The sequence below is a fragment of the Pterocles gutturalis genome, unplaced genomic scaffold (genome assembly GCF_000699245.1).
Source record: "Pterocles gutturalis isolate BGI_N339 unplaced genomic scaffold, ASM69924v1 scaffold2819, whole genome shotgun sequence".
Taxonomy (NCBI): Eukaryota; Metazoa; Chordata; class Aves; order Pterocliformes; family Pteroclidae; genus Pterocles; species Pterocles gutturalis.
Window position 1 is genome coordinate 38,824 of NW_010130327.1, and position 18,589 is coordinate 57,412.

Here is an 18,589-nt window from a genome sequence, read left to right on the forward strand (position 1 = left end):
AGACTACAAAAACAATCTTAAAGGGTTGAAGAAAAAGTGTAAAAACTACCACAGATAGCAGGCTCCAAGGGCCCACAGCCTCAAACAGCTGCTATGAACTGCTTGTGCTTTGTAGCAAGTTTTGTTGTGGGGCTTGTGCTTTAATTAGTTCCTTTATGTGATTCCTTGCAGTATAAAGTGAGCAGAATTGGTTAATCGATGTTTGTTCCCTTGGTGCTTACTTCATTTGTAAGGTTCAGAGGTAAAGTCGTGGGGAAAAAGCATGTTTTGCCCTCCGTGCCATCACTCTCCCAAATGAGGCAGGTCTCCTGAAGCTAGATTGTGAAGCAATAATTTAAAGCCACTGAATGGCTTTGACCCCCCTTCCTCACCCATGCACATTGTCCTCTTGATACAGGCTGGCCAGTGCTCAGTAATCAGCAGCATAGCCCATAGATTCACAAGGCCTGGATTAGCCCCTCTAAATGCTGATAAAATATAAAAATAACAGTGAAAATTAATTTAACATGGTATTGTGGGAGTGCTTTTTCTATCCACTCTCTCTCCTCCCTCTTTTTTTTTTTTTTCTTAAAAACGCTCATGTGCTCCAGAGCATGTGTCTGTGAAAGATCAAATACCATGTTCCAAAATTCCAAGTTACCAACTTATTTTGGACTCTAGTGTACGTAGTCTACATTTCACAGATGGCTGTCCTCTTGCCTGGCAATTTGACTCTTCCAACAACCCTCAAAGAAGTCTTGTCCTATTCACCTCCTCCCAACTTGCAAGTTTTCATCTCCTCTGCTTACCATACAAATAACATCAGCTCTAGTCATCATATGGGCCCCAGGGTCTTCAGCTCTTCTCTGGTTACATGATAGAAGGAGCATGTTGTTTCTTTCCTCTTACTGTTTTTAGCATGGTGGTAAGAACAAGGATATGCAGAGCAGATAAAGAATATGAAGGAGAAAGAAGAATTGCTGGGCTCTTTCTGCATTTTTTGTCCCCCTCCATTGTTGTCTGCAAAAATTATGTTGTTTCTTAGTTTGGTTCAGCCCATTTGGTTTCCTGCTCGTCCCCAAAAACAGGGAGGTAGGAAAAGAAGTTGGTTTTGACTATATCCCAGTCCCCTTGTTTTCAGGATAGTGGTGTTTGGTTGTACCTGTAAAGTAGCTCCAGCCTCAGGCAAGATCACATACTTGTGAATATGCCCCCTGAGTAGGCAGGATGGCAGTACCAGTACTGGTACTGACTTCTTAGCTGATGCTTTGCACCTCTGTCCAGTCCTAATAATGACTTCTGCTTGCACCTTAGTTACATGGAGGAGTTGAGAGAGTAGGGCTTGGAGCAAGCCAAGCTTCGCAGTGATTAAGGACACTGTCCAAGCAGAGACTGTCACTGGTATCTGGTACAGACAATGCCTTGGTCTGGTGAACTCCATTGTTTGCACATGTGGGTGGGAACAGATTTATAAGGGCTTTGTGTGTCCTGTTTCAGTGATGCATTGTTTTTTCTTTTTTATTTATCCAGTTTGTAAAACCAGAGTGGCCCACGGAACAAACTCTCATGAGGTAAGTTAAAAAACATTTGCGGTGTTAACCCTCTGCTGCCAGTACCCCAATGGTGGTTTGGCTGGTGCTTTCTGATCCTCTGTATTAGGCAGAATGAGCACTATGCCCAAGTGACTTCCCTTCCCCCGCCTCTCCCCTATGTTTAATAACACCATATTTTTTCAGATTTATCTGAAATGGAAGTTAAATATGACTTCAACCTCTTGACACAGAAGTTCTCTCTAGCAGTTTCTAGTTTCTGCCATGTAGTTGCTTCTGACAGGTTGTAGTCTCCAGTCAGCTCTGTCTGCAGGGAATCTCCTTCAGCCTCTCCTTTGGTGGGAGGTCACACTAAGTGATGTTTCCATCCCACCATGCTTCTCTTCCAACATGTATGTGGTCCAGGTGAGAAACATTTTTGTGCAGCAGCTGGTTCCTCTCCTTGAGGGGAAGGGAATAGCAAATAGAGACTGTTTCTAGGCATGTTCAGTTGTAATAACATGGTTGGAGCTGTGGGGACTGTTTGGCTTCCCTCCTTCCCGTAAGGCAATTGCAGTTAAAATGGCTGTGTATTCCTGGAAGGAGTGCATTCCCTGTGAGCCTAGCTTCCTCTAAATTTAGGCGAGTTGAGTCCTGTTTTAATTCTTTTCCATTTGTGCTTCCTGCTTACCGCAGCTCAGTTTTGAGAATCCAGCCCTCACTGCTGGCTCTCCTAACGCCTTTGTTAACAATGTGGTCGTCAGTCCAGGTTTCCCAGCTGCTCCTGGAACGTGCAGCGTGTTGCTGCAGCGTCTCTGAGAGCTGACGGCCATGAAGTAAAATGTAAATCTGTATGAGCAGAATGCCTACAGCTGAAATCTTGGATGACCAGCACTTCCTTTTAAAAATCCAAATAGATTTTTCATGCAGGCCTTAGCTTGGATCATTTTACAAGCATGACAGACAGTCCTGTTAGTTTGCCGGAGCAGCTGCTGTAAATTTTTGCTATCGTTCCTGAGAACACTTAGGGACTGGGTTGTGAATTAATTTAAGACTCTGGCTGCCCTGTTGATTTTTCTGCAGAGGGTTCCTCTGCAACTGCAGCCTGAAATGCATGAACCTTTCAGTGCTTGTCCAGTCAGGCTGGGACTTAATTTCCCTGGTGAATCTTTCTGTGCTCTTCTTTCATACAGTGCAGACATACCTCAGCCTCCTGCCAGAATTCCATTTTCTGAGCAAAAATCAGAGTAAAATACAGTTGTAGGCTGCACTTTATCACAGGAACTTATGACTAGAGCCTAGGAGGGCCCCTGGAAAAAAGCCTGAAGTCTTGTGTGGTACTTTACATAGTTAGGAGTAGTAGTCACTTTTGGAGTTGCTGTGTTCTCAGGAGTGATCCAAAAATATTTATGATAAGCGAGGAACTGTCTTGTAATTTCTATTTTATGGTCAAGAGGGAAGCATAGAATAAATACTCTGCTTACAGTGCAGTCTGTCTGAAAGATGGAGCATAGGTCTAGAGCAAGATATTGTCACCTGTTTTATTAATGACTCCTTCTTTGGCTTTTTGTAAATTGCTTCGTTTTCTGTAGAGATATTCCCACGCAGAATATCTCTATAGAGTGCAGAGTTGACACTGGAACTTGAACCCAGCCTGGCCAGAAACCTCACAAGATGACTATTCTGAAAGTTCAAGTACTGGCTAACAGGGACAGCTGAAGGTGCAGGCTTGAGTTTGGGTTTGGTGTCAGCCAAGGCTGGAAGACTCCACATTTTGCTGTGAAAACACAAGCTAGTTAAGTCAAGGTGCTGTTAGTCTTCCAGTAGTGTCCCACAGTTCCACATGGCCTCTGCACTAGAAGTCGTGTCAGCCAGCTCCCACTTTGCCAGCACTGTTTGTTAGACTTGAACAGAGATGATGCCTGAAGGTTGTCCTTCTTGGCTGCCAGCAGGTCAGAACATAACTGACCTTTGGTAAAGATAAAGCTGCCTTTAGACATCACTGAGACCCGTGACCTAAAGAAATGTGTCCAGAATGACTTTTTCTATATGTTGAGCAGACAGGAGTGAAAAGGTAGAGAGAGTCACTGTGGTTTTTGAGACTGAATTCCTTAAGGACATTGTCAGTAGAAATACTTGGTGCCAAATATTTTGTTTTGCCTTCAGAAGAGCTCTGCATTTATAATGAGGAATGCTGTTTGGAAATTATCATGTAAAGTATTGTTCCCATGTTACTGCCAGACACAGCAGGTCTGCGCTAGATAACAAAGAGCAAGCACACCCTGCAAGCAAATTCTTGGAGGTGTATTCATGCACGGTAAAAGCCATGAGATATCACAGTGAAGCAGCATAATGCAACACCATGTGAGTTATATGGGTTCCGTGCTAGTCCATGGGGCTGTTGGCACAGAGCTTTGCAGAAGAGAAGTTTCACATGTTTTTCAGTAGGCTGGGTCAGTTCTGTGCCAAAAAGATAAATTCTTTGGGTTTCCAAGCTTCTAAAATAGGATGGTAAGTCCTCTTATGAAAGAGTAGGTTTTGGGGATTAATTAATAATTTCAGAGAGCACTTGAAGGATAGGAACAGAATAGTTTTTGGCAGTATGATGCTGTAGATATTAGGAAGCCAACAGTCTACACAGGAGGAGGAAGAGAGCAGTGTTTCTTACCACTAGTGAGACAAATGAGGTATGGTGTTTTTGTTGTTGTGAATCATCTTCATGGACAATTCTGCTGGTTAGAGTAGGTTTCTTGCACAGGTTATTACCTCTCACAAATTCAGTCTGTACTGTCAGACAGATAGCGTCTGATACAATAGAGACAGGGTAAGAATATCAGCTGCAAGTAGGCATTGAATGCATGCATTGACTTGAACTCAGAAAATGTTAATCTACTGAGTCATTGTGCATGCGTGCAGGCAATTAAGTGATCTAATGTCTACCAGGTAAGGAGAAATAAGGACAAAAATGTGTTCAGACTTTTAACTATGAATATGTAATCACTACATCATTTACCGTGGTTATGTTTTTGAACAACAAAACCTATTATTTACTATTTTTATTGCAGGAACAAATTAGCAAGAAGTCAGTCTGAAAGTATAGCGCACATCAGATGAGCAGCTGATCATATATAATACAAAGTAGTGAAGTTTCTTTGTAAAATCCTTCCAGTGAGCCTGTCTTCACTAAAATACAGCTAATCTGAGAAAGCACAAAAAGTGACAGGAAGCATATGGAAAGAGAGAACAAGCAGTATAACTCATCTGCACCGTACTGAGACAGAAAGCTCCAATTTTATTCTGGATATCACTGTGGAGTCACTGTGGGACCCACAGGAATTCTCTTAATTTCTGTGGACTGTCTTATATCTCGAGTAAAACACTGGGACCAAGAAGACCAGTGAGAAAATATTCACAGACATAAGAAAAAAATTGTGTTTCAGAGTTTAGGAACTTTTCTGGCAAGTGGTGTGTATCCTGTACTGACTGAGGTGGGCAGCAGGCTCAAGACATGGATGGTTTGCTGTGGTCTTCAACGCTCTTCAGAGGGGGAAGGTGCTCTAACCAAAGCATCCTTACCTGTGGCAGGGAGTTTCGCCCAGAGGACAAGAAGATAAACTGTATGTTGGGTTCTCTGGCTGCAGGCAGTCTGTACTTGTATTGACCTCTCAACATGCCCTTCTGCCACCGTGGACAGCAAGGCCCAGCATCACTGGAGTCATGAAGAGAGGTCAATATTCAGATAACCAGAGCATAGCTTTTTCAGGGCTTTGAGGATGGAGAGCAAGCATAACCTTATCCTCACAGCCGTGTAGAGGCACACTGGTATAAAGTAATTTTGTGAGCCTGTGCCAGAATAGTGCTTGCTGCCAGTTCTGTGTAGGAGCCATGGCAGCATCTGTATTTCAACAACAAACCTGCAAGATGGGGCACTAGGTTGTGATAATTATATATGCATGTAGGCATGGTAATGGAGGGATCGACGCAAAAAGCAGTATAACTTGTGCTGAGGACACACTGGCTCATCAGAGTATTTCTGTGCACCTACCAGCATTTCTTCCGTGCTGTTTGAGGCCCTATAAATGTCTTACTCTTTGGCATATTTGTTCCAGTCCTTTCAAGAGGACTGTGCATTTGAAATAATGGGGTGAAACCAAGCCACTAAAATAATCGGGCTGGCATTTGCTAGCAGTAAGAACTACGAGAGTCTGAAAAAAGTTCTCTGATAATGTGGGTGAAACTCTTGTTGCTTAGGCCATTGCAGCTGGACTGAACCAAACCACAGGAGAATAAAGTTGTGGGGAAGAGCTTGTATAGTTGGTAAACAGAGCTGTTGCTTCTGTTGTTCTTATGATACATGCTTGTATTCAATAGAAACTTTGTTGAGTGTATTGCTCAGTTGTTTTACTCTTTTGTTGTACCTGCAGTTGCAGTAGCTTCCCAACTAAAAGCAGTAAATGAAATTGCAGAGTTGAGAAGAAAATGCTGATTGCAAATGAAAGCTTCAAGGCCAGTAGTGTTTGGAGAGTTGTGTGTTAGTGAAATAAAACATAATGAAATAGGACTAGCTGCTGGGAAGGAATTCACAGTTGGTCAATAAATACCTACCAGTAGATGTTTCCACTGCTAGCCAGGTAGTGGGTAAGCATGAAATTGTTGAAAGACTTGTGCACAACTGTGTGTACGTGTTTCCAGATGGCGATCATCTTCAACCAAGAGGGACTGAAAGCTGTTCGCCCCCCTTGCGTCATTCAGAGCTTCATCAATCACAATGCCGTGCTGTATAAAGTCTTCGTGGTTGGGGAATCCTACACGGTGGTGAAAAGACCATCTTTAAAGAATTTCTCCGCAGGAATCTCGGGTACGTTGTGCTGATTCAAAAGGAAATGACAGTTCTTAGACCCTTGGCAACAAACAACTCGAAAGAAAAAGATCTTTGAAAAGGCTGCTGAAGTGACAGCAGCTGGTTCTTCCATACCATGTTTCCTCTTCTGTAATGTTTCATTAGGAAGGGAGATAACTCATCTGCTCTGGAATATGTATGAATGACAGTCATATAGTAAATATTTATGCAATGGTAACCTGACTCTTACCTGTTAGAAACAGTGTTTTGTGTCATGTGGAAAGGGGGAGAGGGAGAGAAATCCTTTTAATTTCAGAGGAACTTCATGTGTCATTTGTTCCAGAGTTTGTTTATAAATGTGCTTTGGAGAGAATTTCCTGGATTCCGTCATTTCAGAACTTCCTCTCCCTATTTTTACCTTGATTATGTATGTATGTTTAAATTAAAGACCATTTGTGCTCTCCCCTAAACAAGCCTCTCTCTTCATGTGAGGCCCAGTGTTGTAAGCCCTTGTGAGAAATGTCCCTTGGTTTGTAGATACCAGCTGTGTTGGGGGAAGGAGGAGTGGATTTGTCAGTGACGACACTCATCCTCCTACATGTCACTAGACAGCAGCACTTGAAGGGTTTTCACAAAAGATTACTTAAGTTTCCTTCATGGAAAAAAAGCTCCTTTCTAGAGAAGTGCATTCTGTGTCCCATCTGAAACAAAAAGGAATTAGCAGGGCACGGATGGGAGCATGATCTCCCTGCAGCTGGACAAATCCAGGAGGTGGGCATGGGAGGGGAGAAGGTGTCAAACTAAAGCGGGTGAATGAACAAGTGCCAGTTTTTTATCACTTTCCTTAGTGGTTTCTGCTGATCTTAAATGTCTGTGTGTGCTCACCATTGCGTTCTGCACACAATTATGTATTTTGTTAGTATATATATTGTAGGATCCTGGTAAAAGTCCTTGTTTGAAGGTATGTATGCCTGTATTTACATTTGGGTCTGCTCTATGTCCTGATCAAATTAAGTAGGCCAGAATTTGTGTTCGTATAAACTGTTAGGACACTTGGTCTGTACTTTTGCTGGAAGGGAATGTTTTAAGGCATCTTCCTATAAATGTCTTAGCTAATGTCTCTTCTGTTAGTGTAGTGGAAAGTTGTCTGGAAGCCCACATAAAAATAAGGTTTGTGGGCAGATCAGCATAAGTGTCTGGCTTTCTGACCCTCTTCAGTGGAGTTTAAGGGGGCTGTGCTACAGGCACCTGACCAGGCAGATCTGACGATTAGGCAGTTCGGGCAGCTGTGAGGCACTCCGGGAGCTGACTGTCTGAAAGTATGGGACCTTTCTAAATGGGAGGAAAGGCAAGAAAAGCATATGGTAGTGTTAGAGGGCAGAGTGGATTTGGGTTTGCTTTTCACAGCTCCTCTGTCTTTATCAGTGTGGCACTGTGGCTGCTCTTAAGGGTCCACTCAGAGAGATCAGCGTAGCAGAAATACTCTGTTGCTGGTGCCAGCTGCACACTGAGCCTTTGTCCAGGTCTTCCCATGTGGGTTGCCTGTATGATACCATCAGTCTGCTGTGGTGGGAATCCCAAGAGGAGACTTGTGGTGGATTTCTCCCTGCCACTAGAACCTCCAGCACAGGAGTGGGGCAGGAGGTGCTGGTACAATTCTCCCCGTGGTTTCCTTGTTTGTGGCTTCTGTCACCTCAGTGTCTTCTGCATTCCTGTGATGCCTCCAAAGGGAGAGCAGGTCCTGATGATGAAATTTACTGCACCCTATGAAATTTACTGCTTTCCTCCATGGTGACGCTGCCGTCCCCAGGTTCACAGGGATCTTGGTGTACCCTGGGTGCTATCAATCTACTGCCTGCAGTGAATGCAGCTTCTCTTTGCTGTCACATGCCTTCACGTTGGAACTGTCACTTTAAGTACAGCAAATCAGTAGAAATTAACTTCATTATCTTTCTGAACTTGGTAAATTGGCTCTGGCAAAGGCAAGAAAATTGGTTTCTATTAACCTGTGCAGTTTTATGTATTTGTGGTCTGAGGTCCAAAAAGCGTATGTGATCCAGCTGTGGGTCCCTGCCTGTGCAGGCAGCTGAGTGCCAGGCACAAGAGGCCGGTGGGTGGGTGGATGGTGGGGGACTGTCCAGTAGGGATCCAGACTAGATTCCTCAGGCTGCAGTGCCATCTGCTGTTCCTTGCACTAATCCTTTAGAAATTAAAATCCAGTATAAAGTTATTTACAACCTTCTTTTCATTCCAGATAGAGAATCAATATTCTTCAACAGCCACAATGTTTCAAAACCAGAGTCCTCATCTGTCTTAACAGCAGTAAGTACACTTGGTCTTCTTTCTTCTAGCGTGGCTGGAAAACTATCTAGTCCTTTCTTATCAAAGCATTAGTAGCTAGTGACTCTCCTTCACAAGTTGTCTGCTTCTGTGTTGCAGGCTGAGGTCTGTTTGGTGCAACGAACCAGCATGACTGTGTCCCCCTCTGGTTTTCCTTACCGAGCTCCGGTGAGGAAGCACTGATGCAGCAGGGCTGTGCTGCTTGCCAGGCCTAAACTCCCCAGAGCTAATCTAGGCAAAGGGAAGAAAGAGGTTCTGAATGCAAACACCTGGCCTTTCCCTGTCCAGAGAGCTTAATAAGCATAAATCATCCTTCTAGGACTCAGTTCTGTGAGGAAAGACAAACAGTGAAAATTCAAGCAGAGAAATTGTGTTGGGCAGGGCCATGGAGGGCCAGCAGCTATCTGCAGTGCGAGCATGCCCAAGCTGTGACCACAGAACCATTTCTGGGTGTCTTTGGAGTCCAGCAGTGCCAGAGTGCTGCACAGTTTCATGATTGCATTACCAGTCCTTTTAATAAGCTTTGCACGTATAAATCCTAACAAGTTCTCGGGCACTTGACTGCTGAGAAAGTCACTTTACAGGACTGGGTCCTTTCAATCTCTGAGTCTCCAGATTCTTTTCTGTTTCACAAGCTCTATTGGGGAGTAATTTTGTAGTCGGTAATGATTAAATTCTAAGTTGTTTGCAACACTGATAGGCATGCTAAATATTAAAACTGTAATTGTGCTAGGCATAAATCCATTAATGGCTAAATTTTCTTTCAGAGTATATGCTCCTGTGGTTTACCTGCCATCCCTCTCATACGTGTACATATTCCATACAGGTTTCTGTAGGCATGACAGCATACTTCTGCTGTGTAACATGTTGTTTAAAAAGTGAAGAAAATTACATCTTCCAGTCATAAGTAACCTGACTTACTCATTGTAATAAAATGTTTATCGAATATTTTATACATTAAAATCCACATAAAAGGTAGCCCCCTTGAATTAGCCTCTGCCCTGAAGATACCAGCTGAGTTGTATTGTACGGCTCAGATTAAACTAACAGCAGGAGTCTGTTTTATCAGCCCATTAACATAGGCCTCAATCTACGTTGAAATAACAGAATTATATCCATTATATTTGCAGCGCAGGGTTAAACACATCAGCTGTATTTGTTTGCTTAAGGTGTAGATCTAGTACTTAAAATAGTGAGTCTGATTCTCTGTTCATGCCTACACTGCTCTGTCTCTTGAGGAGCTGCACCAGCATGAAGAGGGAGAGCTAGGTGCTTTAGAGCAGATGAACTTCCAGTGTAGGTAGGATTCTGAATTACAAAAGCAGTTTCTCTTTGGTGTCTTTCTCTGTTCCATGCCACCTGTTTTCTGCAATTAGATTTGGTGGATATGCACCTGGAAACCTCTAAAAATTAATCTTTTCGCTAAAAAGACTGTCTCGGAGTCCCTTAGTAATGTGTCTTTTTCCACTATAGCTGGATAAAATCGAAGGAGTATTTGAGCGGCCAAATGACGACGTCATCCGGGAAATCTCTAAGGCACTGCGGCAAGCTCTGGGAGTTTCCCTGTTTGGAATTGATATCATCATAAACAATCAGACTGGGCAGCATGCAGTCATTGATATAAATGCATTCCCAGGTGAGAAATGCCTTTCCCCTAGTGCATTGTGGAAACCGTGCAGCCTGTGCTTAGTGTGAAATTTAACTGCTGGTGTCTCACATTGCTTCCCAGGTGGGGGACAGGAGAGCAGCAGCCAACTTGTTCTAAGATCAGATACTGTTTAATCTGGGAAGCACAGAACCCTTATCTGGATATGGAATGTGCTACTGAAATATTAGCTTTTAGGAGATACGGTCAAATTGTAGTGGCCAGCTGTAACATGGCTGTCATGCCCTTCCCTGCAAAGGAATGCCCAGGAACTGAAGCATGGGATGATGTGCTGGGACCTGGCCTTTCTTGGCCTGTCTCTCATTCTGAAGATGAAAAGAAAAATAATGAATTCTATTCTAGGAGAGCCTTTTAAGATTTCTTTTTTCGAGACTCCGTGCTATTAAAAGGGTTGAGGAGGTGGAAGCAGCAAACTGTTCCCTTGAAAATCTCTTTCTGGGCACAAAAGCAACACCACCAGGAATCTGAAGAAGATGTTAAAATTGTAGGTGCATAGAAGTTGCTGCAAAGGGTTAAATATCCTCATAGGTTCTCATCAGTGGATCCTGAAGTAAAATGCTAGAATAGAGCGTGTGAAAACAGGTAAATTTGTCCTCCTCATTTTTTAGTGCAACGTATGTCTTGGAAACAACTAAACAAGCTCCTTGACCACGGGAATTGTTAAAAGGAGTTGTAAGCATGTGTAATGGGAGAGAATATGGTCTGTCACTTGTACTAAATTCAGTAGCCTAACACAGGAAAAGAATACATCATTTAATTTGATTCTGTTTTGCGTGGGCTTTTTCTCTTTGAGAATCTTCTCTCATTACCTGAGTAGTGATGTTTGTTTCCAGAGACATGCACGGACTGTTACAGTTTGTTTAACCTGTCATTGAAGACTTCAAGTTTTCAATATGGTTGAGGTATCTTCGCATCTAGAGATCTTGCCCTGACCCCTCAGTCTTAATCTTTCAATCCATGTCCTCAATCCCACTGCTGCCCTGTGGAGGCTTGCCTGTCTATCTCCACAGTGACTGGCTTCCTTTTAAAACTCCAGCCCTGCTATTCTCAGGTCACTTTGCAGCTTGGTTCTACCGTATGTTGTTGATGCAATCTGCAGACCTGTGAAAACAGTCTTCTGCCAAGAGGAGTGAAACAACCTAAATTGGCTGTCAGATGGAGCCAAATCAGCTGTGTGAATGGGATTATATTTTAGACACTGGGTCTTGAAGTCAGTGATGCCAGACATTCTTTTGCAATCCTGCATCCTGCGTTTTGGTTTGGTGTTTTGCGGTTTTTATTTTTTCAATTATTGTTTTGGATTTGGTACTTTGCACAGAAATTCGCCTTTTCTTGAAATGTTGAAAAGTCCAGATTGGGGAACAACTAGTGGGAAACTTAACTATTTACAGAGGAGTAATGTCTTCTTGTTGTGATAGAAGTTTGCAGAACTGTCTTCAGCCCCATGCTCTGCTATACTTCTACCCTAAGGCAATAGGTTTTGATACTCAGTCCAAGTCCTGTGTTTCAATCTGCACAGTAATTGGTCTTTGAAGAGACATTGAATTAATGGAGCATTTTAGTCATTGCAAGAGACCTGAGAGGACAGGGAAGCTTCTTGTGCACAGGTCTACATTGTGTCTCATGCAGGATTTTTTTGGTGGTGAACACATGGGTAGTGAAGGTTGCTCCTGGCTTTTTTCACCATGGGATAGGTTGAAGACTTGCTGGAGTAAGTCTAGAGGGCAGTAGCAGGGACCAGACATATGAAAGAGAGAAGGCTGGAGGTAGACAAAACTGCCTTCAAATTTGTAATAAGTAGCAGAACTGAGAGTGATGACCTACTCTCCAGGGCTGCTGAGTTCAGAGAAACAGCAGTGGAGTAAAATACAACAAGAAAAGTTACATCTCAACACAAAGTACTCTGTTGCCCAAAATCATGTTCAGCCCAGGCAGCTGCATTTCCCTCCAAGGGCCGGTATGATTAAAGGATGAGCAGCTTCAAGGACTGACTTGACGGAGCCAGCACCTTGCTAATGAGCAGTTCAGATTCAGCCATGCTCAGAAGAGTCACTGATGGGCTGCATCAGCAGTGGGATCTCACTGTTCCTCTCTCAGTGCAGTCCCAGGAAGGAGCTTCCTCTTCCTTCTCTTCCTCAAGTTATCCTGTCCTACAAGGGTTGCAGTAGAGCCAAACTGAAGCCAAGTTAGACACTTGGGGGACCTGCCACTTTATCTCAGCACCACAGCTTTGGGGAAGGGAGAGGAAGAAGAGCCCTTTAAGGAGAATTCACAACCTCTTTCATGGAGCTCAGTCTACAGCTTGGGGCCAAGCCTGACCAAAGCCTTGTCCAACAGCCCGGATGCTTGGCTTCCTTATCTGCTGTATTTTGTGTTTATCAGACTTGAAGCTTATTTGAGCCTGCCACTCCACGGATGTCATCCTGAGATTAGTTTAACATCAGAATTTAGAGCAGCAGATGTACCTATAGAAGGATGTGTTTGTTATCTGTTCCATTAACACCGGCAACTCTTCAAAAATATTTTAAAGATACATGTCTAAAGGCCTATTGTGTCTCCTGTTCCATGGGAAACCAGCAGGACTATATTTAGCTGTGGTTACCAGCTGAGATATTTAACTGTAGGCACAGTCACATAGCGTGTGGGTTTTATGTTTGCCTGACCTCGGGTACCTGAGAGAAAAGGCTCCGCGCAGCCTGCTGTCCTGTGTGCTCGTTTTGCAGCCTGTCATGAGTACAGGTAAACTGCTGGTTCTATGTGCATGTATCAGGTCTGGAAATGCACTTCGTGTGTGTAAACATGCTGCTGCAAGTACAGAACATAGGCTATCTATCGAGCCAAGGGCTCACCCACCACACTATCCATTTCTCTCTGCCCAAGGGAAGATGCAGAAAAGCAGAGAGTGTGCCAGATCAGGGAGGGTCTCGTAAAAATCAGGCAGGTAGCATCTCAAATGCTAGCTTAAAAATGTTCATAGGCTTTCTTGACTCTGCAAAACTCAAGGGAGCAGGTAATTGTTTTCAGATGCATTGCTGGGTGGACTCTGGAGACTGTTTTCAACATAGCAAAATTCAGGCCTCTTGTAGACAGGCATTTCCAAAATGGTTTCAGTGGGCAAGTGCTAGGATGGTACCTGCCAGAGCATGATTTGTGCAATTTGTCCTTGAAGCATGCAAAACTTCCATCCTCCCACTGATTCCTTGTGTGACATGAACCCCGAATTAATTTCCAATAGTTTCTAAAGGTGTAATTTAATCTGCCCTTCTTGATTTCCTTATCATCACAGCATAGTGATGTCCTACGACTGCCTTTTTTGAGAGGTCTGCCACAGCAGCCAGTAGCAGAGCAAGGCAATATCCACAGTCTGCAGCCTTTCCCAGGCATCCTGTGGCTTAAGGGTTGAGACACTCCTGGTTCTCTTCCCCACTTTGTTGTATTTCTCTTTCACAAGTGTGTGAAGTTTCTTCTGAGTGACCAGGCAGAATTATTTGGGCCTTGCCACCCAGCATGGCAGAGGGCTTGCACAGAAGAAGCCTGCTTTATCTGTACAGCTTCCTTACAATGTAACATCTGCTGATTTCAGGACTGAATAACTGGCCGTCTTATTGCCATTAAATATTTAAAGCAACTTTTTTGTGAGTTTGCCTGGTGCCCCCAGACAAGGCTGGCTTTTTTTTAGTGAGCAGACACAAAACACTCTAGGGTACTCTGGATCTCCTCTTTCAATATTAAAGCTGTTACTATGGAGATGGCTTATTCCCAGGGTGTTTGAAGCACTCTGAGTAGATTTGAAGGCTAATCCCATGGCTTTTACATAAGCAAGAAAGTGTAACAGGCACCTCTGTCAAAGAGGTGGAGATCTTGTTCTGGCTCCCATGACCAGCTGTAAGAGTCCTAGCTGCCCCCTGCCAACCGATGGATTATTGTGGGAGGCACTGGGAAACCTGACGTTTTGAAGTGGCTGATTTGTTTGGTGGATCTGTTTAAGGGCCTTTGAGAACAGAAAACTGGGACCTGTTGTCTCACATTGCTAGTGTTTTGTGTGACCTGTTAAGTACCTGGGAGAATTGTGACCAAGTGCAATAAAATCCAAAGCAATGTAGCAGCGTAAGTAAGGGTTAATTGGTTAATGTACCGGTTATAAGTACAGCAATCACCACGTTTATCTTAAGGTGAGATTATCCTCTTACCTTGCGTTTTTCAGGAAGCTGGGTTTTTATGGCTGAAGAAAGTTGGTCTTTACAGGAGAATGGAGGTTAAAAATGAATTGTTTATGGATCTGAGGGACTCTTCTGCCCTATGATCACATCACTCAAAATGGTTTAAAATGTGTATTTACTTTGTGGTCTCTGGTTCTGCTCCTGTGCTGCTGTGTGAATGTGTGCTTTTCACATGGGACTTTTAAACTGTTATTTATTGCTTCAGTCTCCTGTTTTAATATCAGGTCACCTTCAGAATACTTTTATAGACATTGTAAAACAATCAGCCTAACCCATTAAATACATTTCAAATAACTTATGAAAATTACTTAATTGCCTTTTTTTCTCTCCTTCGTTTTTCCTCTTCTCAGGTTATGAGGGTGTTTCCGAGTTTTTCACAGATCTCCTGAACCACATAGCTGCTGTCTTGCAGGGTCAGGCACCTGAGGTGACCCAGCTAAACCACAGCAAGCTCCTGGCAGAGCAGAGCAGCGGGCTCATGGACGAGCGGATATGCTGCGCTAGCACAGGCTGTCTCAGCGTCATGGGAAAAGACTCCTCCTGGATTGTGGAAAGCGAGACCAACAGCTCAGTAAAACTGCAACACCAGAGACTAGGCTGCAACTCAGCAGTGTCCCCCAACTTCCAGCAGCACTGCGTCGCTACGTTGGCAACAAAAGCTTCTTCTCAATAACTTGCCAATGCCATGGACTGAGAAAAAGCCACAGGGATAGAAATTGTGGTCCCAGAACCAGATCAGGCTATAACAATACAATAATGAAAAATTAAAAATAACAACACAAAACACAACACAAAAAAGCAAAATAAGAAAACCTTCCATTTTATTTAACCTGGTTCGCTGATGAAATGAACTGAAAGGTGGAGGGTGAGAAAATGATTCAGATCCATTTTGTCAGATTCCAGTTGCAAATCTATAGTGAGTTTACACACACGGGTTTTAACACTAGTCCTTTCATTGTGGGAGGGTTGCTCTTTGATTTCTATTGTTCTTTGTAATCACTGGTGACCAGCATTTTAAAATCGGACCTCATGGTATCAAGAAGATAATAATGTTGAAATGCAGTGTCTGAATGTAATAGTGCTAGAGATTTTTGCCTAAAATATTCCGTTCCCTTTTTCCAGGTAGGCTGTTGCAACAGAAAGCTAAGACAACTTCAGTATCACTAAACCAAATCTCTTGAAACATTGACCAGTCAAGATGTTGACAGGTAGCTTGCTTGAAGCCATGGCACTTTGAGTGGGACAGAGCAGATTGTTTGTTCAGGGTGCAAAACCGAGGTGACCACCTCGGTGCCAGCTTTGCAGTCCTTTCCCCAGGCCTCATAGCTTCAGTCAAAAGCAGCTTCTAACCACACTTGCCAGCAGCAGCACAGGTTTGATCCAGACAGGGTGCTGATAGTTAGGTTGAGTGATTTAGCAGGTTAAATAACCTTTCAATCATCTGCTACTGCTGAAATCCTAGAAGAGTTAATGGAAGCAGCTCATCTCTTAGCAGAGAATTTAATTTTCCCTCCATTGCACTTGTCAGGACTCTGGGACAGCTCTGCAAAAAGGCTGTCAAACAGAGCCGTGCATTCTCCTTGAAGCAGTGCACCTGATCTGCGGATCCTAAGTAACACAGTTACCACCTTCAACAGATCCATGCTGCTGTGCATTTTGTTTTTCTTTTGCAAATTAAATATAAGCAGAATTGTGTACCTTTGTAAGAGGTGTAAGTACACAGCAGCTGTAGCTTAGAGACCACGTTATTTTGATGCAAGCTGCCAGATGAGGCCATGTGGTAATTTACAATAGTGCTTTATACTATTCGTAAACTATAGCATAGCCAAATTGTATCTGTTGAGATAGATATACAGTAAACCTACAGTGTTCACCCTCTTATTGCATCTTCTAGCATGTCAGCATCTTCTGCTGATGAGAATTCCTGAAACTTTTGCCAATTCTGAACACTAAACTGGAAGTATCCAAGTCTGTCAGCACTGAGAATGGAGACTATTTCGGAGAGAAAGTGGCCTTCCCTTCCCCATATAAGCCCTAAAATACATATAAGAGGGATGGTGTTAAGAAAATTTCCTTAGTTAAGCTCCTAGCTTGCAGATACGGGAATTTCTGTCTTTCTATAGCAGGTATTTATAAAGCATCCATCACTGCAGCATTTAATACCAGTTTTTTATGTATCATGTGTTAGATACCTACTCAAAAGGAAAGGATCTAGAGCCTAAAGCCCAAGTAGACCACGGAGAGAGGAGTAAACTGTGTGAAAGATGTCACCACCCTGTCTGATGGTGCTAGTCTTGGAGAGGAAAAAGTTTTGAAGAGTGTTGTATAGCAGTTCTTTCATGTAAACAATGTTTTTTCCTTAGGAGAGATTGGGTTTGTTCCCAAAATGCCATTCCTGGGAATTTCCTGTAGCTGGAATTGGATTTTCAAGGATGATTTAAGAAGAGATTATTCTACTTCTAGAGGGGTTACTAACTTTAAATATTTCTGTAGGGACTTTAAGGACCTTAGGAGTGTGGTATCTGTCAAATTCCAGGGTGCACATAAACGCAGCCAACTTCCTAGGCTTCTGCAGATCCGTTCTGAGCTGGGCACGCTTCGCAACCCTTGTGTGCTTTGAGGCTGCTGGATCCCACATTGTCTGCAGCTCACAGTCCTCGGGTGATCGTGGTGTGAGTGAGTCATGTACATAGGTAAGGGTTTATAGAATTCATGATAGACCAAACCTTTCATAAAGCCATGACTGAAAATAAAATTGACATCTACAGTTTGGGGTTTGTTTTTGTTTGTTTAAAATAAAAAGTGTTTTTATGTTACATGTGTAACAAAAGATACCCTCAGGAAGGAACTTGCCAGTGCATATTTTTGTATGGTACTTTCTTGTAACCAGCTGGTGGAGTGTTTGTAGACTTGCCTTTTGCTTCCTTTATTACAATGGCTTGGGGGTTTGGGGTTTTTTGTTTGTTTGTTTGTTTTTGCATTTCGGGGTTTTTTTTATTGGGTGGTGGGCAGAAGCAATGATGTTAAAACTGGGTTAGTAACTCAAGACCTTTCAAATTAAGTATGTTTACGTGAATCTGAGTGGTGGATCCAATGGAAATGTCTGTATGCTGTTTCCTAGTTAGAACATCAAATAAGAATTTTATTTTCCTGGCTGCCTTCTGAATTTTGGTTGGCCTATTTTGCACTGCTTTATTTCTCCAAAATAAACTACTGAAATATAATTGTGCATTTTAAAAGTGTTTACAAATGATTGTTAGAAGTTTATTTTGTAATTCTCTGAAGGCTTGCAGAAATACTATATTTAAATATTACTCCAGACCTTGGCAGTAACTAGAAAACAAGTTTAGGTCATTGGTGTGATCAGTGACATTTTTCCCATAGTCTGTAATTTATTTTTTATTTATCAAATGTGTTGGTATCACTTTAATTTACCAGGTGCAGATATGCAGGTACCTGTTGTGATGTGGCATTACAATAGAGTTTTCACATAAATTACCATGCAATTGCTCTACTACTATATTTCCTTGCAGAAATTATTGTTATGGCTTGTATGCTAGGATGTTGCTAAATCACAGGGGCAAATCGGGAGACGAACTTTTAAAAGCCAAAACTGTAAATCACCAAGTATCCAGACATTCAGTTGCATTACTGCAAAACATTTGAGCATGTGTTTGTTATTAAGCCTGTGCAAAAGTGCTTTTCTGTATTGCTGCCTCATTTGATAAGTTCAGGATAGTTTTGAATTAAGAGAAGCTTCACAGTAAGTTAGTTAATATTCTGTAGTCTTGTCCTTTTTTTTGTAAAAGTAGAAGAGTCTAGTAATATTAGACCATACCAGAATGCCCTTTGCTCTTAAAATTGCAGACAATCTGAGGGAGATTTTCCATAGTGTCTGTTTGAATTCTGCTACTCTGAGTTAGAAAAGGTTCTGCTGTGTTTTCAGAGGCATAGCTATTATTGCTGTGTTGATGGGAGCAATTATATTCAAATTACATGGTCACCAGCTAGCTTT

At 42.7% G+C, this 18,589-nt stretch overlaps 1 protein-coding gene across 1 annotated transcript in view; it reads left to right on the forward strand.

Annotated features, from left to right (window-relative positions):
• The window catches only part of ITPK1 (inositol-tetrakisphosphate 1-kinase), a gene marked incomplete at its 5' end in the record, with an annotated part of 15,880 nt that extends 527 nt beyond the window's left edge, over window positions 1–15,353 (forward strand). The window contains 5 exons of the mRNA XM_010080172.1: window positions 1,510–1,550; window positions 6,201–6,366; window positions 8,603–8,670; window positions 10,162–10,324; window positions 14,925–15,353. Of these exons, the coding sequence (XP_010078474.1) occupies window positions 1,510–1,550; window positions 6,201–6,366; window positions 8,603–8,670; window positions 10,162–10,324; window positions 14,925–15,247 (761 nt within the window). The remainder of the gene's footprint in view (window positions 1–1,509; window positions 1,551–6,200; window positions 6,367–8,602; window positions 8,671–10,161; window positions 10,325–14,924) is intronic.
• Window positions 15,354–18,589: the final 3,236 nt, after the last annotated feature.